Genomic DNA, 24,803 nt, shown 5'->3' on the forward strand with positions numbered 1-24,803 from the left:
TGCATGCAAGGCAAGCACTCTACCACTGAGCCACCTTCCCAGCTCCTTGGCTCAACTTTTTAATGATGAAATTTTTAGACTTAGAAAAAAAATTAAAGAGATTGATGTGTTCCCATCAGCTGGCAGCCAGTTTTCCTTACTGTTAACATCTAACATTACTATGATTTATGTGCATTATTAACAATTAAAATCCATAGTATTCAGATTCATTTAGGCCTCATCTCATGTCCCCTCTCAATTTCAGGATCCTATCACACGTACTAAATTACACTTAGTCATTTGTCTCCTTAGTCTCTTCTGGGCTATGAGTGTTCCTCAGACTCCTTGTTTCTGATTAGTTGGACACAGTTGGAATACTGGTAAGGTATTTTATAGGATGTCCTCCATTTGATGTTGCCTCCTTTTCTCCTAAGTAGACCAGGCTAGGTGTACTGGAGAATATGACAGGGGTAAAAGTGCTCTTGTCATCACATACCACTGGTACATGTTATTCCATCAACCTGACCTATCACTGATGAGAGCCTCGAACATGTGACTAAGGTAATAGCTGCAGCATTTCTACCTCTGAATTACTTCTCTCTCCTCCTTTCAGTATAGGCTTGAAAGCAAGTCACTAACCAGAGTAGGGAAGAATTAGGCTCCTCCCTCTTTGGAGCAAGAGTGTTTATGTAAACTACATAGAATTTTTATAGAAGACATTTGTTGCTTCTTCATTTATTTATGCAACAATGTTTCTATCACTATTGACTCATGGGTATTTATTTTATTCCATCATAATCATTTTTTCTGCTTAAAATATTCTGGTTTTTGCTAGTTAGAGGGCTTTCAGTTGGTTCTTGTGTTCTTTAACACCTACACTATTCTTTTTTTTTTCAGTTTATTTTCAGTAAAACAAGATGCTCCATGCTTATCTGGTATACTGTCTGCCCAGAAACATCCACTTCTCCAAGGATCCCTGTTTCCCTTATCAAATAGTATTAGAAAATTAAACTTTGAAGCTCAGAGCTGGTGGCTCAGCCTGTAATCCTAGTCACTCAGGAGGCTAAGAACTAGGGATCTCAATTTGAAGACAGCCGGGCAGGAAAGTCTCTAAAACTCTTATCTCCAATCAACCACCAAAAAGGCAGAAGTAGAGCTGTGGTTCAAGTACTAGAGCATCAGATTTGAGCCGATAAAGACTGAGTTCAGGAACCAGCTATTGATCACATGCTACACACACACACACACACACACACACACACACACACACACACACACACACACACACACACACACACACACACACACACACACAAACACACACTTTGGGGCCGGGGGTTGGGGTGGGGAGTAGCTCAAATGATAGAACAACTGCCTAATATGCACAGGCACAAAGCCCTGCCTAGGATCACAAAGCCCTACCTAGGATCACAGACAGACACACAGACACACACAGGCATGTATGCATGCACACACACACTTGAGCCAGGTGTGGTGAAGTATTCTTGTAATCCTAGCACTCAAGAGGTTGTGGCAGGAAGATCAGGAGTTCAAGCATGCCTTATATAGTGAGACCTAATCTAAAAAAAAAAAAGATTAAATATTTATTTTAAGTGAATTCAACACAAAGAGATGATGTTTGTGGAGAAAGGTGCTTCCCCTGAAATATTTATAATCTTGTGTCTACTAAAAAAATAAGAAAAATTCAAACTTTTAGAAATCAAGATTTGGGTGTTAGAATTAACTCACTGCTACTGTCAATCATATTGTGTGTATGTGGTGCTAGGAACTTAATCCAGGGCTTCATGCATGCTAAGCCAAGTATCTCTACCTCTGACCTATACATACAACTCCTATTTTCTGTTTTTTTCCTTTGGTACTCAGGGACAAACCCAGAGCTTCATACATGCTAAGCAAGCATCTAACACTGAACTAACTCCCAATTATTCTTTGCTTTGTTTGATGGTATGGGGGTTTGAACTCAGGGTTTCATATTTGCTAGGCAGATGCTCTACAACTTGAACATATCCTTAGCCTCTTTTGCTTTGTTTATATTTGAGATAGGGTCTTGTATTTTTGCCCAGGGTTGTCCGAGACTACAGTATTTCTACTTATACTTCTCTTGAAGCTGGTGCAAACCATCATGCTCAGCTTTTTTGTTGTTGAGATGGGGCCTTGTTATCTTTTTTCGGCAAGGGTTGGCATCAAATTGGAAACCTTCCCATCTCTGCCTCCTGAGTAGCTTAGATTATAGGTATAAACTACTGCACTCAGGCCAATTATCTGTTTTCAAGCCAAGTTGGCCAGTGGAAACATCAAATTCTCTACTGACTCCTTTTGATCTGAGCTTAGTCAAAGCTTCTTACCTATCTTTTATGACAAGATACTCTAAGTAGGCTGGAGATATGATTTAGTGGTAGAATGCTTGCCGAGTATGCATGAAGCCCTGAGTTTGATTCCTCAGTAATATATAAACAGGAAAAGCTGGTAGTGGTACTGTGACTCAAGTTGTAGAGTGCTAGCCTTGAGCAGAAGAAGCTCAGGGACAGTGCCCAGGTCCTGAGTTCAAGCCCCAGGACTGGCAAAAAAAAAAAAAGATACTCTATGTTCAGCGCATACATTTCCTATCCCAGACTTTGAATGAACTAAGATATTCTGATTTCTTTTAAGGGGGAATACCAGAATCTAGGTTACAAGATAGACTCATTGTTACTAGGCTAGTGATTTTTCTTAAGTCTTTCCAATGACTATGGTAAAGGTGTGTACATTTACTTTTTTTTTTGCAGGTCCTTGGGTTTGACTCAGGGCCTGGGTACTCTCCCTGGGCTTTTTTCTCCCTCAAAGCTAGCACTCTACCACTTGAACTACAGCTCTAACTTTAGCTTTTTGGTAGTTAACTGGAGATATGAGTCTCACAGACTTTCCTGTCTGGGCTAGCTTCTAACCACAATTTTCAGATCTCAGCCTCCTGAGAAGCTAGGATTAAAAGTATGAGCCACCAGTGCATAGTTTTGTTTTTTTAAAACAGGGTCTTTCTACATAGCCCAGACTGGACTCAAACTCATGATCTTCCTGTCTCAGGGATCAAAGGCATGTAAACTATACTATACTTCTTCATTATCCACATACCAGGTCTTTTACCCTTTGTAATATATGTCACTGTAATCAAATCTTGCTTAGCTTTTTTTTATTTAGTTTATCAATTGTTTTTTTCCTCTTAAGAAGACATTTTCTGTGTCTATCAATTCTTATCTCCTTCTATCTTACTTAGCCGTCTTTTCTGGAAGGACTGTTTTTGCCAAAGTCATCACCAAATTTCTGTGTTTTACTATTCCTGCTTTTATGGTTTTTCTGTGATTATGCCTTTTGTCAAATAAATTTCAACTCACTTAAAATATTATAGGAGTGGAAGGAGAATGAGTGGAAGGAGAATGACAGAGGAGGCATCATGATCAAGACAACATTGTAACTAAGTGCTGGTAGCTCATACCTGTAATCCTAATTACTTAGGAGGCTGAGATTTGAGGACCAAATTTTGAAGCCAAATCAGGCAAAATGGAGAGATTCTTATCTCTAACGAACAAAAAGCTATAGGTGGAGGTGTGGCTAAATGGTAAAGTAGGAGCCTTCAGTAAAAAAGCTAAACAAGAACAAGAGGTCCTGGGACTAGATTAAAAAAAGATAACACGCAAAGAGTTAACATTGCCCTCATGAATAGACATGTTAAAATAAAATTCCCTGGTACAACTAATTGATCCTATTCAAAAATAAAAATAAGGGCTGGGAATGTTGTTTAGTGCTTGCCTAGTATCTATGAAGCCCTGGGTTTGATAACCCAGTACCACATAAACAGAAAAAGCCAAAAGTGATACTGTGGCTAAAGTGGTAGAGTTCTAGCCTTGAGCAAAAGCAGCTTAGGGATAGTGCTTAGGCATTGAGTCCAAACCCCAAGACTGGCAAAAATAAACAAATAAATAAAAACCAAAAAAACAAAGATGCTAATGACTAATACAACACAAACTTTCCTAGAATTAAAAAGTACAAAAGACTCATTATGTAAAAGCATACTATAGGAGGATACTCTTAGGGGAGGAACACAAAGATGCAATGTGCTTCTAATAATATAAAATATTTATCAAAATGAACGCTAGGAAATGGAAACCAAAAAAAATGTACTATATACCTGAGAATGTCCACCCAGAATGACTAAGGGCATGGACATCCTAGCAAACATAGGTGATTTCTTATAAACAAACTTAGATTGCCTTCAAACTTTCAATACCTAGACTTCATGCCAAGATAAAAGAGAGTAGCAAATATTTAAGATATTCAAAGGAGAAAACATGAACCAAGGACATTTATAGGACGGAAATGGACTTTTAAGTATAATATATGCATATATTTATGCACTTGAAGGAACTCAGGGAAGATTGTTCCCACAATCCCTTCCCGAGCATAGTGGTGAGAGACAGAGATGGAGAATGCTATGATGATTACCTGAAATACTTATTTGTAAAATCTGGACAAAATGAGAGCTCAAATGCCTATATCCTCAGAAAATGTAGATATAGTACAACTTTGTGAAAATAAAAGAAATGGGGAAAGCATATGCAAAACAGTTGACTATTCTCGGTCATTATATTGGTGGCAGTGTTAGTGTAATTACTCCAAAACTCTGAAATAAGATCATGTAAATGTGTATATGTCAGATAGTCTAATTCTACTCTCTATCTTTGAAAGTTAGAGCTTTTTATGCCAGTCCTGGAGCTTGAACTCAGGTCCTGAGCATTGTCTTGAGCTACTTTTGCTCAAGGCTAGAACTCTACCACTTGAGCCACAGCACTACTTCTGGCTTTTTCTGTTTATGTGGTACTGAGGATTCAAACCCAGGGCTTCATGCATGCTAGGCAAGCACTCTACACTAAGCCATATTCCCAGTCCAAAAATTAGAGCTTTTAGCATGGAAGAGGACAGATGTAATTTAAAAGACTTTCAGTTAAAGTATGGTGTTGGGGATTTAGCTCAGTGCAAGAACACTTGCCTGGCAAATACAAGGCCCTGAATTTGGTCCTCAGTTCTGGGGGGAAAAAACTATAAATAATACTACATTTCAGATATTTTGGAAGGGTATCTTAAACATTTTTTGTTCTCTTTTACCCTTAAAATAATCTTGATGATTTTCTTACAATTTTGAGATTTATTTCACATATATAAAATTAATCCCCTTAAATTGTATAGCTCAGTGATTGTTATCTTCAATTAACCACCAAAAGACCAGCAGTGGCACTGTGGTTCAAAGTGGTAGAGCACTAGCCTTGAGCTGAAGAGCTCAGGGATAGCACCCAGGCCCAGAGTTCAAGCCCCATGACCAATCCTCCCACCTCCCCCTGCAAAAAAAGAATTCTAAGTACCATTTTTTCCTTTGAATTATGGCTTGCCATCCATTTTATGCCTGTTTTGGTTTCCTAGTGCTTTGGGCAGTATTTTTTAGAAATACTTTAAGTTTGTAGCTGTTACACTATGCAGCTGAGCACCAATGGCTCATGCCTGTAATCACAGCTAATCAAGCAGTTGAGATCTGAAGACTGTACTCAACCAGCCTTGGCAGGAAGTTCTATGAGACTGTTAGCTCCAATTAATCACCAAAAAGCCAGAAATGGAGCTGTAGCTTAAGTAGTATAGTGCTAGTCTTGAGCAAAAAAGCCCAGGTAGATGCTTAGGCCCTCAGTTCAAGCCCCAGAACAGGTATGTACATGTATATACACAGTCGCGTATACACAAAATAAAAAAAAATGAATAAACAAATACATAAAATGTAGGTACATCCCCTGGGATCATTTGCTATTAAAAAATACTGCCTAGATTTTTTTTTTGGTCATTCATGGGGCTTGAATTCTGGACCTGGGCGCTCTCCCTCAGCTCTTCAGCTCAAGGTGAGCACTTTAACACTTGAGCCACAGCACCACTTCCAGTTTTCTAGTGGTTTATTGGAAATAAGAGTCATGGACTTTTCTGCCCAGGCTGGCTTTGAACTGTGATCCTCAGATCTCAGCCTCCTGAGTAGCTAGGATTATAGGCATGAGCCACCAGCACCCAGCTCTGCCTAGAATTTTTTTTTTTGGGTCTGGTCGTGGGCCTGAACTCTGGGCCTGGGCACTATCCCTCAGCTCTTCAGCTCAAGGCTACCACTTGAGCCACAGCGCCACTTTTGGCTTTTTTTTTTCCTGCTTATGTGGTGCTGAGGAATCAAACCCAGGGCCTCATGCATGCAAGGCAAACGCTCTACCACTGAGCTACCTTCCCAGTCCCTCTGCCTAGAATTTTTAAATCTAGAATCTTTCTATGATTCTGAATCTTTGCTCAGATCAAAGGAAAACAACAGTTAATCAGTTCAGGCCAGCTCGCCCCTCCACCAACTGGGGCCACTACCCATGGGAAAGTCTTGCTGTAACTCAGGCAGCCCTCTTGAAAGCCATCTTCCCATGGCTACCACTCAGAAAAGAGTCTTGCCTGTTTCAAACAAACCTATCACAATCTGAACTGTCTAAAGGAGGAGTAAAAGGGGGTAGGAACAATACAAAACAGCCAGTCATTGACAATAAGCAGACAACCAGTCTCTGGGTCCTGCTGCTCATTCTTCTGAGTGGGCTTTTTATCCTCTTTCTTAAATAAACTCTTTGCTACTTCACTATAACTGTGCTTGCTGGTCCTAGGTTTATTTCTATACTACCAGAGAGAAAGAACCTACCATGCTTGTGTGTAACGATGACTTCTACTCCTTAAGAGCAACAATATCTGGTAAGAATCTGTGAGAAAATAAGGAACCATTAGTATATTTTCCTCCCACCCCTTCATACCTGATGTTGGCCTGGCAATTCCTTGATCTGGTAATGCTTTGAATTTCTGATGTTGCTCATACCAGTCACTCACAGTCATAGTTGCCAGGCTTGGATAACCAGATCCAAATACTCTGAAAAAAAAATCACACTGCATTTAGAAAATGAAAATAGCACCATTAGAAAAGTGTCTTCAAGTGGGTACCAGTGGCACACCAGTGGCTCATGTTTGTAAACCTAGTTATACTGCAGGCGGGGGAGGGGGAGTTAGATCTGAGGATTGTAGTTTGAAGGCAGCCTGGGTAGCAAAATCCACCAGACCCTTATCTCCAATTAACCACCAGAAAACTAGAAGTGGTGTTGTGGGCCAAAGTGGTAGAGTGCAAGCCTTGAGTGAAAAAGCTCAGAGACAGAGCCCAGGCCCTGAGTTCAAACCTCATGATCCAAACAAAACAAACAAAACAGCCTCTTCAAGCTGGGTGCTGGTAGCTCAGGCCTGTAATCCTAGCTACGCAGGAGGCTGAGATCTGAAGATCTTGGTTCAAAATCAGCCTGGATAGGAAAATCCATGACTCTTATCTCTATTAAACCACTCAGAAAAAAGCAGAAGTGACACGTGGCTCAAGTGCTAGGCTTGAGCAAAAGAAGCTCAGAGACAGTGCCCAAGCCCTGAGTTCAGGCCCCAGGACCGGCAAAAAAAAAGCCTCTTCACCTTACCATTACTTAAAGATGACATTTTTTTTTGTTGGTCATGGGGCTTGAACTCTGGGCCTGGGCGCTGTCCCTGCACTCTTAAGCTCAAGGTGAGCACTCTACCACTTGAGGCATAGCACCAATTCCAGTTTTCTAGTGGTTAATTGGAGCTAAGAGTCTCACAGACTTTCCTGTCTGGGCTAGCTTTGAACCATGATCCTTAGATCTCAGCCTCCTGAGTAGCTAGGATTACAGGTGTGAGCCACTGGTGCCCAGCTAAAGATAACGTTGGTTTTTTTTTTGTTTTTTTAAACTTCACTTTGAAGCCTGGTGCTAGTTGCTCATGCCTGTAATCCTAGCTACTCAGAAGGCTGAGATCTGAGGGCTGTGGTTTGAAGCCAGAGTAGGCAAGAAAGTCCATGAGGCTTTGATCTCCTATTAATTACCAAAAAGCCAGAAAGAAGCTGTACCTCAAGTGGCAGAGTGCTAGCATTGAGCAAGAAAGCTCAATGACACCATCCAGATCCTGAGTTCACCCCAGGACCAGCCCCAAAATAAATCTCTACACTTTAATACTGAGGTATGTCTGTATTAGTTTCATCCTCTACCCAGCTATCTTCTATGAGGTTATACAAACTCTGGAAAAGATGCATAAAAGAGCATATACAGGCGGGGTGCTGGTGGCTCACGCCTGTAATCCTAGCTATTCAGGAGGCTGAGATCTAAGGATCACGGTCAAAGCCAACCCAGGCAGGAAAGTCTGTAAGACTCTTATTTCCAATAAACCACCAGAAAACTGGAAGTGGCCCCATGGCTCAAGTGGTAGAGTGCTTGCCTTGAGCTGAAGAATGCAGGGACAGCGCCCAAGCCAGAGTTAAAGCCCCATAACAGACAACACACACACACAACAAACAAACAAACAAAAACCAAACATATACAGGGATATACAGGGAGGAGCATTATAGTCAAGAGCTTTCTTTTTGTGTTTTTTTTTTTTTTTGGGTCCAGTCATGGGGCCTGGACTCTGGGCCTGGGGACTGTCCCTCAGCTCTTCAGCTCAAGGCTAGCGCTCTACCACTTGAGCCACAGCGCCACTTCTGGCTTTTTTCTTTTTGCTTATGTGGTGCTGAGGAATCAAACCCAGGGCCTCAGGCATGCAAGGCAAACGCTCTACCACTGAGCCACCTTCCCAGCCCTAGTCAAGAGCTTTCAATAGAAGACAAATTGCCTAGGGTCATCATCCAATAAGCAGTTCCTAACACCAGTGCCCCAGGGAGCAATGAAGCCATGTGAAATGGGAATTTATAGTTGGTGCTTCTTAAAAGTACAGAGAAAGGGGCTGGGAAGGTTGCTCAGTGGTAGAGCGCTTGCCTTGCATGCATGAGGCCCTGGGTTTGATTCCCCAGCACCACATAAGCAAAAAGAAAAAAAGCCGGAAGTGGCGCTGTGGCTCAAGTGGTAGAGTGCTAGCCTTGAGCTGAAGAGCTGAGGGACAGCGCCCAGGCCCAGAGTTCAGGCTCCACGACCGGACACACACACACACAAAAAAAAAAGTACAGAGAAAGCTGGGTGTTGGTGCTCATGCCTGTAATACTAGCTACTCAGGAGGTTGAGATCTAAGGATCATGGTTCAAAGCCAGCCTGGGCAAAAAAGTCTGTGGGACTCCAATCTCCAATTAAACGCCAGAAAACCGGAAGTGGCACTGTGGCTCAAGTGGTAGAGTGCTCACTGTGAGCTGAAGCATTCAGGGACAGTGCCCGGGCCCAAAGTTCAAGCCCCATGACCAACAACAACAAACTCCAAAACAAAACTACAGAGGGGACATCTGTAACGCAATGAAATAGCTGTAAGAACTCAAAATTAAATTATCAACAAAGGTGGGAAGAGTGGGAAAAATCGAAAAAATTGTAAAGCCTACAATTTTACATCAGATTCTATTTTGTTTTGTTTTTGTGAGTGTGTGTGTGGGTATGTGTGTGGGTGTGCGCGTGCTTGCTCCTATGTGCCTGTCCTGGGGTTTGAACTCAGGGCCTAGGCACTGTTGCTTAGCTTTTTTGCTTAAGGCTAGCCCTCTATCACTTAAGACACAGCCCCACCTCCGACTTTTTGGTGGTTAATTGGAGATAAGAGCCTATGGATTTTTCTGCCCAGGCTGGCTTTGAACCATGATCCTCAGATTTTAGCCTCCTGTAAAGCTATGATTACAGGTGTGAGCTAACAGCACCTGGCTTGTTTCCTTATATTTTTCAAACTATGTAAAAGGAATATCTGGGGCTGGGAATGTGGTTTAGTGGCAGAGTGCTAACCTGGCACGCATGAAGCCCTGGGTTCCATTCCTCAGTACCACATAAACAAAAAAAACTGGAAGTTTCACTGTGGCTCAAGTGGTAGAGTGCTAGCCTTGAGCAAAAAGAAACTCAGGGACAGTGCCCAGGTCCTCAGTTCAAGCCCCAGGATTGGCAAAAAATAAAAATTTAAAACAAAGTATAAGGAATATCTGGGAAAAACATGGATAAAGTAGCAGGAAAGTTGCTATTCCTTTTATGAAAGAACAGCCTTCATAGGTGAAGCCCTGGCTTTTAAAAATGCCCATTCTGCTCTCTGCTCTTTTCTAGCTCTGTCTGCTCTCTCCTCTCTCTGCTCTCTCTCTCTCTGTTATTTTCTAGCTCTTCTCTCTCTCTTTCCCAGCTCTCTCTCTTTCCCAGCTCTCCCAGCTCTCTTTCCCAGGCCTTTCCCCACTGTGTGGAGGACCAAGATGGCTTGGTGCCAGCCGGAACGATGAATAAACCTACCCCTTACCTGAAAAAAAAATGCCCATTCTGTGTGTTCATCATACAGTGTAACAGAACCATACAAACAGAGGCTGCGCAAGCAATTACCTTCCAGTTAATAATTCCTAGTATACGTACGTGGCTTGGGCCTTGTTCCGAGTGAGGATGAAGGGTTTCATTGGAGGTTTTGCCTGAAGAGATGAGTGAGAAGTTGACACCTAAGAAGAAAATTAAATTCAGAGGTAAACTTGCCATTTTACCCTCCCTAAATGCAAGATGTGACATCTTCTGGTGCCAGAAAATTTTGGGGATTCAAACTTTATTCCTTTTCTATGTACCAGTCTTTAATATACAATTCTCTTGAACTGTCTAGAGTACCTTGCTAAAAAGAAAGTTCCCCTAGGAATCTTCTTACCTCAAGGAAAAATATTTTTTAATATTTCTTTTTTTGGACAATATCAACCCTTCCTTTGCTTTCCCCCAGCTTCTCCCTCCCACAAGAAAACCATTACTTGCTTTATAATAGCCCCTTTGTTATGGTGGTCAGCTTTCTTTGTGGTTTATTTGGACTCAGAAGCCTTCTTGATATGACCATATAAAATGCTTATTGAAATGAATTCTAAGAAATGGAAATGAGGGTTTTTTTTGTTTTTTTTTTGGGTCCGGTCGTGGGGCCTGAACTCTGGGCCTGGGCGCTGTCCCTCAGCTCTTCAGCTCAAGGCTAGCACTCTACCACTTGAGTCACAGCACCACTTCTGGCTTTTTTTCTTTTTGCTTCTGTGGTGCTGAGGAATCGAACCCAGGGCCTCAGTGGTAGGCAAGCGCTCTACCACTAAGCCACCTTCCCAGCCCGAAACGAGGGTTTTTTTTAGTGTACTGTTTTCAGGGTTTTTTTTTTTTGGTTCTTTGGTTTATTCCCTGTTGATACTTTTTTGATTTGTTTCATTGTCTTGTATGTAAGTTTATCTGATTTGGGGAAGGGTAAGGGAATCACAGAAATGGTGGGACAAAGGATGAACCAATGCAACAGTGATACTCACTAGACACCATGTTGACACTGAACTTTACAACTTAGGGGAGATGGGAGAGGAGGGGGTGGGAAGTGGAGAAAATGAGGGAGAGGAGTAACACTGTTCAAAAAGTAATCTACTCACTACCTTACTTATGCAAGTGTAACTTCTCTGTACATTACTTTATAATAAAATTTAAAAACTAAAATAAAATAGCCCCTTTGAAGAGGATTCTAAAGCCTACTTCCACAACCCATCAATTTTCTGAACTGAATCTGAAACTCTTTTCTTCAGCCTTGCCTTCAGTAAAGTGAAACTATTAAGATTCCTCTAGGACCTTTTCCAATGTAATTATGCTATTGTCAAGAAGTCCTGGAGGAAAGGTGTTAGAAATGGTTGTTTTTCAATTGCAACAATGGTACTCACTAGACACTATGTTGAAAATGAACAATACAACTTTTGGGTAGGGATGAGAGGAAAACCTGGGAAAGACTGAAAAAAGGGGTGACATTGCCCAAAAAGAAATGTACTCTTTACCTGACTTATGTGAATGTAATCCCTCTGTACATCACCTTTATAATAATAAAAAATATTCTTGGGCTGGGAAGGTGGCTCAGTGGTAGAGCGCTTGCCTTGCATGCCTGAGGCCCTGGGTTCGATTCTTCAGCACCACATAAGCAAAAAGAAAAAAGCTGGAAGTGGCGCACAATGTGGCTCAAGTGGTAGAGCACTAGCCTTGAGCTGAAGAGCTGAGGAACAGCGCCCAGTCCCAGAGTTCAGGCCCATGACTGACCTAAAAAAATTTTTTTAAAGGAAAAAAGAAATGGTTGTTCCTACATAAAAGGGGAAGAACAAGATAATTTTTTTTGTTTTGTTTGCTTGAGTCAGTCAAGGACCTCATATTTAGGGCCTGGGCACTGTCCCTGAGCTTCTCATGCTCAAAGCTAGCAATCTACTACTGTGAGCCACAGTGCCACTTCCAGTTTTCTGGTGGCTAACTGGAGAAGAAGTCTCACAGACCTTCCTGCCTGGGCTGGCTTTGAACCATTATCTTCAGATCTTAGCCTACTGAGTAGCTAGGATTACAGGTGCAAGCCACTAGTGACTGGCTAAGCTAATTGTTTTGTATAGAGTCTTATGAAAATATTTCAAGGAACCATAACATTTTAGGGGCATACTGAAACAAAGTGCTTAAAGAAAAAGAATTTACTTGGTTTCTAGCTCTATCATTTCCAGAGTGTATCTTACTACTATAGTGAGATCATTTTTTAAAGTTTTAAAAAAATTATTATAAAGGTGATGTACAGAAGTGTTGCAGTTATATAAGTCAGGTAATGGGTACATTTCTTTTTTGGACAATGTCATCCCTTCCTTGGCTCTCTTTCAGTTGTTCCATCCCATCCCCGGCCACAAGTGTCTACTGAGTACCAGGGCTGTATTTGTTGAGAGATCATTTTTTAAAAACTTCCTACCAAACAAAGGGGGGTCAGGGCAGAATCCAGAAGGGTCCAGCCTCACAATGGTAGAAACCTACTCATCTAAATATGTTTAAGGGGCTCTTTTTATGGTCTTCCAATACCAAACTATTTATTCATTGATTCTATAATGCGAAGAACGATGCTGATGTTATCCTTAGACAAGAGCTCCTGGGATAATTTGCACGAATCAAATTGAAAAGAAGTTCCTCTGGGTATTTAAAATAATGTTTGTGACCAGCTGATAAGTTTCAATGAATTTATGTTGGAGTCAATACCAAAGAGCAAGTAGCAGCAGAGCCTACTGTTCTGCAGTAGCTCAGAAATGATGCTGTGATCTTCAACAGCAGCCAAGGCTGTTCCATCAAACTTTCTTTTCCGGCATTCTATGCATAAAGATGAAACCCTGTTGTGGTGTCTCTTCCTTGAGTGATGTACAGAAGTAAAGATTGCATCATTGTGGAAGGCAAAGTTCTAATTCCTCTCCCAACCTAAAAACATTCCCTAGCCTTTTGTTTCACTTTCCTATTTTTACTCTTTTTTCTCTTCTCTAGTTCTATTTTTCTTACCTAGTCCCATCCTACTCTTCTTCCCCTGTATTATAGTAGATTTTAAAGGTCTCCTGTCTCCTGTCAGAAGCTGTGACTTCCTAGAGCAAAAATCAATGTTAATTTCAGGGAAGTCACTGCGTTCCAGAACATGTCACAAAGTTATAAGTAATTAGAAATGTGTTACAGGTTAGAAAGCTCTGTGCTGGTGGCTCATACCTCTAATTCCAGCTTCTTAAAGAGGCTGAGATATGAAGATCATGGTCCAAAGCCAAACCAGGGTAGGAAAATCTGTGAGATTCTTATTTCCAATTAACCATCAAAAAGCCAAAAGTAGAAGTGTGCTTCAAATGGTAGGGTGCTAGCTTTAAGCAAAAAAGATGAAGGACAGTACTCAGGCGCTGAGTTTAAACCTCAGTACTGGTACAGTACAGCTTTTTTTTAAAGCAAGCCCTGGGGAACACTTGTTATAAACTAAACAGAAAGTTATCCTAGTGAGCCATCAGCCTTTCTCCATTCATTGTAAGAACAACATTGACTTTATGGAGACATACAGATTTTTAAAAGATATTCAAATCTGACAGCAGTTTCCCAAACTATGTGGGAAGTGGCCAGGCTTACCTCTCTTGGAGAAGAGTCTTTTTCTTTGAGGATCCTTATTTCCTGGTCAATGCTCTCCATCTCCTCTAGGCTGATACCAATCCACCTCCTAAGGTGAAGGAGGTAATACTCTCGAACACGCTCATCATCTGCTTGTCCACTTTCCACAGCAGATTTCAGTGCAGACAACCTCTGCTCCATCTCCTTCTTTTGCTTGTATCTGTTCCACAGAAAAGCATTACCCATGAGCTTAAAAAATAATGAGCAAAAAGCCACGTGTGTATGTGTGTGTATGCTGGTCTTGGGCCTGGGCTGTCCCTGAGCTTCTTTTGCACAAGGCTAGCACTTTACCACTTAAGCCAGTGCTCCACTTCCAGCCCTTTGGAGGTAGTTTATTGGAAATAAAAGTCTCATGGACTTTTCTGACTGGGTTGGCTTTAAAAACCACAATCAATATCTCAGCCTCCTGAGTAGCTACAAAGTAGCTGACTCAAAGTAAGATTTCTATCTTTGTAAATATCCAGGTAGAGAGTATAATGATTTCTACCTTGGCAGGAAACATTGTATAACCCAGATCTTGCCACTAGGTAGTTTCCTGGGACAAGGAAAGGAAGGGCCTAGCAGGGGCTAAAAATCACTATGAAGCTAGAGAAAGGGAGATGTACCTGATCTCAGTAAGTCCTGCCCTATGTTTCAAGATTAGAGTATCCTATCAAGACCTGATTAAAACAACCCTCAGTAGAATGGGGACTCACTATCACATAGTACTTCCCATAAGGCTTTCATATGAAATGTTTTCAAAGAATCTTAGGATTCATTTGCCTGACACTGATGGAGGACTTCCTGAATAATGATCATCTTTTCTTCTGGGATAAACATTCCTAGCACCCTAACACATCTTTGTCTCATTTTAAGGATCCTAACCACCTAAACTGCCTTTTTTCCCCAAATGCATTCTAAATAGGCCATCTATCATTATTCCAACAAGTACCTCTGAAGTACCAATTATGTGAAGGCTCTTTTACTACTGGAGACAATTTATAAAAACAAGTCCTTGCTTTCATGTAGCTTTCACCCTAGTGGTAGAGGGCCAGCCATGAGTGGAAAAAGATTTTGTGTGTGTGTGTGTCTGTGTGTGTGTGATTGCTAAGTGTTCTAAAGCAAGGTCAAGTGTACAGAATGATGGTGTGGAAGTAGGAATACTTGTATATACAATCTCAGCAGGAAACAGCTCTGTGAAGAGGTGCCATCAGAGCAAAGCTTCAAGAAAATAATGAAGCAAGCCATAGTGACATTTAGAAGAGTTGCCTCAGAGGGAAAACACATAAAAAAGCCCCAGGGAGGAAGTGTCTAGCCTAACATTTTGGAGAAATAACCAGAAGGCCATTGTGGCTTGAAATGGAGTGAAGAAGACTGATAGGTAATGAGGTGGAGAGTGAGTCAGGGCCTTATGGGCGGATCCTGTAGGTTATGACGCAAAACACTAAACACCCTGGAATCTGAGAGATGGGAAAGCCACTGGAGTCTTTTGAACAAAATATGTGACATAAAAAGACAAGAACTAAAAATATGGGCCACTCTGAATGTTGCATGGAATAGAGCTGCAAGAGAAGAATGGAAAGTAGGGAAAGCAAGCAAGGGGAATATGCCATAATCCAGGTGAGACACAGTAACTTGAAGTAGGAAGATAGAAGTAGTAATAGAGGGGTAAGATGTGGATGTATTTAAAATATACAACAGGATGGTTTTGCAAATGTATTGAATGTGAGGGCTTGAGCCAGAGAGGAGTCAAGGAAAAATGAAAAGATTTCCAAAGCAAGCATGTTAAAATGTCTGGAACCCCATATCAAGACTCAAGGATCAGCAACTCCTCTACAGGTGCTCACCTCAATAAGGTCTTAAATCTCAAGTCCATGGAGTTCAGGACAAGGGGGGTGATTCCTGTACTCCTGGAAATTTTATACAGAATTCTGTACGGTTTTTTTCCTTTACTCTTTGTGCTTTTTTTTCTCTCCCTTCCCCATCCCCCACTCTCCTTTCCCTCCCTGGTTCCTTAATTTCACTGGGGAGAGATTTTTTTTTAATCAAATTATCAAACAGGTCTGTGACCTATGTATCTGAATCCAGAAGTACTGCTCTGGAGATACTACCATTAAAGAAAAACTTTTAGACTCTTCTTTTACTCATCAAATAGGTACTTTCTGTTATGTTATGCCATCATCAGAAGTAGTTTTCTGAGTAACATGATATAAAGGTTAATTCCAAGTTCATGAATACTACTAAGTATATTACTTGAGCATGTTTAACCTGTCCCACTTTTACTACTACCTTCTTTCCTGGAGTACCAAAACAAAAGGAAATCACAAGGGCTATGGGATGTATACAATCCAGTATAAATTCTACATCAGTTTAGTGATCCTCTGAAGAAGTTTCTGTGGCTTCTTTCTCCAGTGTGTGTGTGTGTGTGTGTGTGTGTGTGTGTGTGTGTGTGTGTGTGTGTGTGTGTGTGTGTGTGTGTGTGTGTGTGTGTGTGTGTGTGTGTGTGTGTGTGTGTGTGTGTTGGCTTTTTTCTCCATTTTGTGTGTGTGTATTGGTACTGGGGTTTGAACTCAGGGCCTCACACTCTTGCTTTGCTTTTTCACTTGATGCTTTAACCATACTTCCACTTCCCTCCATGTTCCTGTGCACTTTTCCACATACTGTTTCCTCCATTCCTTCTCTTCTACTCCCTTCTACGACTTTGCTCTTTTTCATCTTTTAGACTTCTTGGTTCCTCAATACCTGTTCATTCAGGCCAGTGTTTTTTATACCCTGTTGTCTTGGAAAAGAACCTTGTATTCAAATGAGAACTTATAAGGAACCCCTGTAAGCAACAAATATAAAATACGCCTTGGTGAAATCAGGTGTGAGCTCCCATAACTACCTAGACACAGTGGCAGAATCTTATGGCCCCAAGATCCTAAGTGATGTCACTGTTCTAAATTCCCCATGGCAGAACTTAACATGGAAACAGCTCCTAATATCCTAGAATCTTATATCTGGTAACCTTTTTGAGCATTTCCCTTTTTTATTTTTTTCTTTTTTTTGGTCATAGGGCTTGAACTCAGCCTGGGCACCGGAGAAAAGAGTCTCATGGACTTTCCTGCCTGGGTTGGCTTTGAACCGTGATCCTTAGATCTCACCCTCCTGAGTAGCTAGGATTACAGGCCTGAGCCACCAGTGCCTAGCTTCCCTCTTTGATTTCTAAGCAGCTACAGAGAATTGGAAATTACAACTTTGTTTCAAATGAGTCAACTATCAATATCTATGTAATTTGACTTTTTGGTCATTTGTGTGGAGACTCCATGTCAACATAAGGATTGTCAGTTGGCCAGTTGGTAGGTGACATTTGATTTCCCTCTTCATCTTAAAATCTCTGTACTTTCACCTTCATCCTTTATCTCATTTTTTTTAAAAATTTTTTTGGGGGGGTCCGGTCGTGGGGCCTGAACTCTGGGCCTGGGCGCTGTCCCTCAGCTCTTCAACTCAAGGCTAGCACTCTACCACTTGAGCCACAGCGCCACTTCCGGCTTTTTTCTTTTTGCTTATGTGGTGCTGGGGAATCAAACCCAGGGCCTCACGCATGCAAGGCAAGCGCTATACCACTGAGCCACTTTCCCAGCCCCCCTTTATCTCATCTTTAAGGAGCTGTCTCATCATTTTATTTTCCCAACAATCACACTGTTATTTAGCAGCTTTAAGTTTTCACTTGATTGTTATCTTTCCCTATCTTACAAATATACTCTCTCAACCCATTTTATACCCTTTCAAATGACAATTCTTTTCTTTTCTATGGTATACAGAGAACATTAGAACTGAGTAACTATACACCTGGGTTTAAAGTCCTAGCCTGACTGCTTATTTATTACCTATTTATAAGATCCAATTTCATTATCTTTATAATGGGGGGCTATTTCCTGAGTTGTTAGAGGATCAAATGGAAAAAAATACAAATTAAAATGCTTTGTAAGGGCTGGGAAGGTGGCTCAGTGGTAGAGTGCTTGCCTCACATGCATGAGGCCCTGGGTTAAACTCCTCAGCATCACATAAGCAGAAAAAGCCGGAAGTGGCGCTGTGGCTCAAGTGGTAGAGTGCTAGCCTTGACCTAAAGAGCTGAGGGACAGCGCCCAGGCTCAGAGTTTATGCCCCACGACTGACAAAAAAAAATGCTTCGTAAACAGCAATGTAAATATTGTTAGCTGATGAGAAAACTGAAGCTAAGAGAGGCTAGATGATGCTCCATCTATTAAGCAGTAGAAATTGCTATGCCACTTACCAGTATCTCATGCCTAAAATCCTAGCTACTTAGGAGGCTGAGATATGAGGATCAAAGCTAGCTTGTATAGCAAAGTCCAAAAGACTCATCTTCAATTAACCATCAAAAAGTGAAAAGTGGAGCTGTGTCTCAAGTGGTAGAGTGCCAGCCTTGAGTAAAAAAGGTATGGGAAAGTACCCAGGCCTTGAGTTCAAACTCCAGTGCTCACCAAAATAAATAAATATATACATAAATAAATACAATAAAAATTGGCCAACCTGAGTCTCATGATTCCAAAAAAAATTGTACTATACTACATTGCTTCCGTATTTCTGATTACAACTCTATGTGAGTCTCCAAATACCATGTTCTCAATATGATTCAATTACAAGGAGGGGTACCAAGAGGTACAATAAGGACACTAAATACCTTCAGTTATGGTCTCCTGACTTTGAGGAGTTTCAAGTCTAAGTGTTGTGCTAAGTAATATGAACTATAGTAGCAGAGGAATAGGCAGGGAGAGAATTCAAAGAGGATATAACATACTCTTTCCTCTCCAGCCTACTGAAAATCCTTTGTTGAGTCTTTTATCTGATTGGTCTTTCCTCCTTTTCTTTTTCTCTTAACTTGCTCCTTACTTTTAATCCTTAGCTTTTTTTCTTTGTGTTCTTGAAAAACTCATTCATACTTACCAAAGGTGGAGTTCCTAATATTTTTGCATCAGCTACAAAGAACTCTCCTAAGTTTTAGTAACACATTTTAATGTTTTGTGGGAATGTCTATTCCATGTCACTTTAGGACCTAAATTCAAACTCAGTAAATCCAAAATTAGAGTCAGTACTTACCCAGCTTCTACTTCTTCACTTCTATCAAAAGAATGGTGGCTGCAAGTGGCGCTGTGGCTCAAGTGGTAGAGTGCTCACCTTGAGCTGAAGAGCGCAGGGACAGTGCCCAAGCCCAGAGTTCAAGCCCCACAACCGACCAAAAAAGAAATAAAAAATTTCTACCAAAAGAATGGTGGTACTGTTAATCAGATACACTCACATTCCTTTCTCAAAGAGGGTAACTAGAGATTACATATGAAGGAACATGAGTGGGGTAATGTACCATTTGGTATTTTATTTAGGATAGTCTCAGTATCTAAAGACATGAGCAAAGGGAATTAAAGAAAGCAAATAAGGATCTAAGTAATTTAAGTTCCTTTGCTTTGTGTTGCTGTAGATTGAACTCAGGACCTCATTCATGCTAGCAAAGTGCTTTACCACTGAGCTATATCCCCAGGCCCAAATAATGTGTTTTCTAATTATATAAACACTTCTTTCAAAAGTAGTTCTGATTGCTGTATCTTCATTTTTACTATTTCATCCCTAGTTGGATACTATAAACTAGTCTTTCTGACTTTGTTCTCTTTTGGCATTCTATACTTGCAGAGCAAGAAAGCTGAACAAGTGCAAGGCTTAGCTCCACAACCTGAGTTCAAACTCTGGTACAGGAAAAATAAAGATAAAGCCAAAGAAATGCAAGACAATACAATGAGATAGTTCCCCTGCCCGCCCCCCAGTTGGATTTTTTTCTAGATCCTCAGATCTCAGCCTCCTGAATAGCTAGGATTATGGGTGTGAGCCACTGGTGCGCTGCTTCCAGTAGGATTTTTAAGCCTTAACATTCAGGGTTAGTGTGATGGGACTTACTCTGAAACTTATTATGGGAAGCAACACTGTTACCATATATCCAGAGCCTTTAAGATCCTTTGACCCTATCACTGGTACTTCTAGAAATATATTCCAAGGAGATATTGAATGAAGCAGTTGAAGAAGTCTGTTCAAGACATTTCTTAGTATTACCAAAATAAAAAGTCAATCTAAATATCTGATAACAGATTAAATAATTATGGTATAACTATAGGATGGAATATACACAATCATTATATACCATGGTTTTAAGAGACATGGGAAATGCTCACAATGTTAGGTTAAAAAAAGCTATATTTAGGATATTAGTCCAAATTTATTGGCTAAAATAACTATATACTTGAAAGAAAATACATCAGAAAGTTATCTAAGACATCTAGGAGTGTTAGGAAAAAGCATACTTTGGTTTTTAAAATATTCTTGTTTGGCAAACTTTCTACAATGAAAATTTATGACTTTTATATTCAAGAAATCTGTAACTTCTATTTTTATCAATTTTTAAGACCCACCTTTCATGCCATCATATTCTGAAGCCTTTTCCTTATTCCTCTAACCAGATGTGACTACTCCCTTATTGTCTGTGACCATGCCCTTATTTTCCGCAACACTGTATCTCTATGGCATTTGCACTTTTATTTGGCATAATTTTTTGATACAACATTCACCGTTTCAATTACCTGTGATATAGTACTGAGCTGCCCCCAATCCTATTCTAAAAGAACTGAATTCCGCTTTGTATCTGTCTATCCCATATTCTTAAAAATCACTCATTGTTCCCTAACCACACTTTATTATTTTTCATAGTTCCTACCACTTGAACTTATGTTATTTACAAATTTATTGTGTCTGATTAGTTTTCTAACATCTAGAACAGTCCTTGGCACACAGGTAGGGCTCAAGATATATTTGCCAAATATATCAACCAATTTTCAGCTCTGTAATGTTACCAGAGACCTCTACTTGGCTGTACCTTTTATATGTTTGTTTTTCTGAGATTGGGACTCAAACTCGGTATCTGATGCTTTCAATCATTGGCTGGCACTGTACCACCTAAGCCATGCCTCCAACCCCCATCTAGGTACCTTTTAAAACTCAATACTGAATTCATATCCTTCCCAATTCCTGATCTGTTCTTCCTCACCATTTCCATGAAGTCTGCAAATACCTAAATCAGAAACAGATATCTTTCTTGCTGCTTCCTTCTGTCCCACCTCTCACAACCGTCATCCATTCCTTTGCCATTACTCTAATGTCAAGTTAAAATGCAAATATAGCCATGGTACTTTTCCAAGAGAAACAAAATTCTGCAGTGGATCTCAGTCAGAATATTAGAGTACACCTCTTTAGCATTGTCTACAGCTAGAATTGTAAGAGCTAATGTTTATAAAATACTATGTGCTAGATATTGTGCTGCTTTATGTGTTTTATCTCATATATGTTTTTCAATGCTATGAAATAGGTGCTATATTGTTGATTTCACACAGGAGAAAACAGGAGGCTCAGATAGGTTTTTTTAAAAAAAACTAACCTCACTTTTGGTGAGTTTCTTCCCCTCCCCTCCAGTGGCCTATAAGTAAAGTTGGGACTGAAACTCAGGTCCCACACTCTTAGCCACAAATATATAAACTATAGCTGATTCTATGTTGGTACTGTGCTAAGACTTTATGATTCTTTATCTTTTAATCCTGAAAATATGTGGAAGGACCTAATATTATTATTATTATTATTGCCAGTCCTGGGGATTGAAGCCAGGGCCTGGGCACTATCATTGAGCCTCTCTGTGCTGAAAGCAAGTGCTCTACCACTTCAGCCACAGCACCACTTCTGGCCTTTTCTGTGGTACTGAGGAATCAAACCCAGGGCTTCATGCATGCTAGGCAGGCACTCTACCACTAAGCTACAATCCCAGTCCTGGAAGGACCTATTATTATCTGTTTTACAGGTGGGAAAATTAAGTTGCCACAGAGTAATTAAATGATGGAACTGGGATTCAACCACCTTCTCAAATTAATAGCAACAAGGCTGCTCCTTTACCTTTCTCACATCCTTCAGCATCACTTAATCACTTATGGGTTGGTTCCCTTTCCACACATTCCTATCAGAGCAATCTTTTTTTAATGCCTGTATGGCTTTACTAACACTATCTAAATCTCCTCCCTAGTTCTTCTGGATATTACTTCTACTCATCATTAAACAACTCAGCACAGGAACTGCCTTTTCTAGGGAGCTTTCTGTTTCTCCCCTTGGTGAGGTTCTCTTCCTGTCTTCTCATTTACCTTGTGCATTCTCTGTGATATCACTTTACAGAGATAGTTTCTATGCTCATTTTCTTTCATGGCAAGTAGCTAGCCATGCTTATCCAAGCACCCAGTCAGATTATATCTTTAGTACCTAGCAGCTCCTGAACACTGAGTGGAGTTTTAAAAAAGACAACAACAAAAAACCCTAAGCCAGGCACCAGTGGCTCATGCCTATAATCCTAGCTACTCAGGAGCCTGAGATCTGAGGTTTGAGGTCAGCCTGGGCAGGAAATTTTATGAGATTCTTGCCCAATAAGGTACCCAAAAATTTTGGAAGTGGAGCTATGGCTCAAGTGTTAGGAGTGTTAGCTTTGAGCAACAAAAGCTCAGGGACAGTGCCTAGGCCGAGTTCCAGCCCTAGGACCGGCACCAAAAACAAAACAAAACAACAACAACAAGAACACACACACATGCACATAAACAGGCAAGCCCCAAGAGTAAGCAGTTTTTTCAAGGTCCTATGATGAAGGTGTGCCAGGCCTATGATCAGTTTGGGATGTTTAACTACTCTTTGAATAGAGCAGCTTAATAAACAGAAGATTAATGGACAAACAGCTGAGAGCTTGTGCCCTCAGAGATATTTACTACATATGAATGCTGTTATACTGTGACAAGGAAAAATATCAAGAGATACTTTGTTAAATTATATTGCTGCTGTTGGCCACCTGAAGGTAGTAAGCCTGAAGGTTAGGTATATATGTCTCAACAATGGCAAGAGGTTTTTGAAAAACTCGGGCAAGGTTTCTTTCACAAGGATCTACCTAAGTAAGAACTAAGAGTGATGCACACCATTATGTCCCCACACACATACTAAGACATGCACCCACCCCCATAGCACTGCAGCCCTTAGATTAAAGCCACAGACCCACCTCTCTATTTTAGCCTGTCTTTGAGATGCCATAGCAACGAGGTTAGGATAGGCCATGGAGGAACTAGCACTGTGATTCTCAGCTGAGTTGCTCTTGGTTTGGGGCAGCTGAAACTCTGCCACATGATAGCAATGGCACTGAGTTAAGTAGTTTATAAAGTGTTCTCGAGCCTGCTGCAAATGATCTAGGCGCTTGCTGGGGTTGACCTGTTTCATGGTGAGGGCTCCTTGAAACGCTGGCACCAGCAAATACTTCAGGTCGGCAGAGGCAATCTCTTCCAAATCTTCATTTCGGCTGAAAAGAGCAGAAAGGAGCCTATGAAACCTAGCTGAGTACTCAAACTGTTGTGGTTGCTTCAGAAATAAAGGGCTGGGAAAAGGTGAAAAGGCAAGAGCGACCATTTTCAATGGAAGTGGCTGGGCGTTCCCACCCAAAATGCATACTAGGGAGCCAAGGGAGATGGACACAAGATCGTAGTGAAAAGTAGGAACCAACGGATCTTAAAAATGCTTTCCACTCGGGCGCAATGGCTCCACTCTTAGGAATAGTTTATCACCTTCGTTCTTAGTGGTTTTTACCTTCTCCTCTCCGTACCTGAACAAATCGAGCTGCGATAACATTTCGGCAGCCTTGTGAAGTAGGTCCAGTCCCTTAAGCACCTTATCCTGGATTGCCCGGGAGCCGCTGGGTTCAGTAGCTACTTCTACTTCATCCAGAAGTCGCTGGCTAGTTTCGAACAGCTCCGGGAGCCGCGGCAGCATTAACTCATCGCTAGACGCCGCCATACTGAAAAGGAGGAACCAGGCAGATCCATTTCCGGAGTTAAAGGCAATCTTATTAAAGGTGATTCTCGCGAGCCTGAACGACAACCGGAAGTCGTGCTTCATTGGTTAGCGGTCGCGCATTACCAAGCAGTCAGACTTCTGGGAACTGCAGTAGGCTGACCCTGGCAACCGTTTCCATAGACTCATTTTCCCTGAAGGCGGGAGAAAGGGCGTAGACGTCTGTCAAAAACAAACACAGCACAAACCTAGATAGCTAGCTGCTTTATCCTCTGAGTTGCAGGTGTGGCGACTCTGAATCCAGGGCCCGAGGGAGGGCGCTTTGGCTTTATGGGCCGGTCAGATGTGCGCCTTACCTACCTCGCTAGTCATCCCCCCCAAATAGAGGACTCAGAGTAGCCAAGGGCTCCAGCTGCTGCGCCGCTCTCTGGGTCTGCCAGTCCACTAAGCACACTAACAAAGTGGCAATGGTGCCCACCTCCACCTTTAGTCGCTCACCTCCTGGAATCCCACGTTCTTTCCCACCAATCCTTGCCCTTACCATTCTTCCCTTTCACGTCACTCTCTCCCACTCCACACAAGACTATGCCATTTGGACTGGCACCCTGAAGATCCCCTTTCCCAAATCCCCAGAACTTTCTTTCCTTCCTTTCTTCCTTTCCTTTCCTTCCTTCCTTGCTTCCTTGCTTCCTTCCTTCCTTCCTTTCTTGGGGGGGGGGGGGGGGTCGCGGGGTCTGAACTCTGGGCCTGGGCACTGTCCCTCAGCTCTTCAGCTCAAGGCTAGCGCTCTACCACTTGAGCCACAGTGCCACTTCTGGCTTTTTTTCTTTTTGCTTATGTGGTGCTGAGGAATTGAACCCAGGGCCTCATGCATGCAATGCAAGCGCTCTACCACTGAGCCACCTTCCCAGCCCATCCCCAGAACTTTCTAACCCACAACTCTGACCTCCCCAC

General features: G+C 41.5%; 1 protein-coding gene across 1 annotated transcript in view; it reads right to left on the reverse strand.

The window, feature by feature from the left end:
- Igbp1 (immunoglobulin binding protein 1) overlaps window positions 1–23,883 on the reverse strand; it is a 38,433-nt gene extending 14,550 nt beyond the window's left edge. Inside the window, exons 1-5 of the mRNA XM_042694860.1 lie at window positions 23,662–23,883; window positions 23,068–23,361; window positions 13,935–14,133; window positions 10,419–10,498; window positions 6,837–6,949 (exon numbers count right to left, since the gene is read on the reverse strand). Of these exons, the coding sequence (XP_042550794.1) occupies window positions 6,837–6,949; window positions 10,419–10,498; window positions 13,935–14,133; window positions 23,068–23,361; window positions 23,662–23,852 (877 nt within the window). The 5' untranslated portion in view covers window positions 23,853–23,883. The remainder of the gene's footprint in view (window positions 1–6,836; window positions 6,950–10,418; window positions 10,499–13,934; window positions 14,134–23,067; window positions 23,362–23,661) is intronic.
- Between the last annotated feature and the right edge of the window lie 920 nt (window positions 23,884–24,803).

This window comes from Dipodomys spectabilis, unplaced genomic scaffold, assembly GCF_019054845.1.
Source record: "Dipodomys spectabilis isolate Male_0828 unplaced genomic scaffold, ASM1905484v1 ptg000176l, whole genome shotgun sequence".
Lineage (NCBI taxonomy): Eukaryota > Metazoa > Chordata > Mammalia > Rodentia > Heteromyidae > Dipodomys > Dipodomys spectabilis.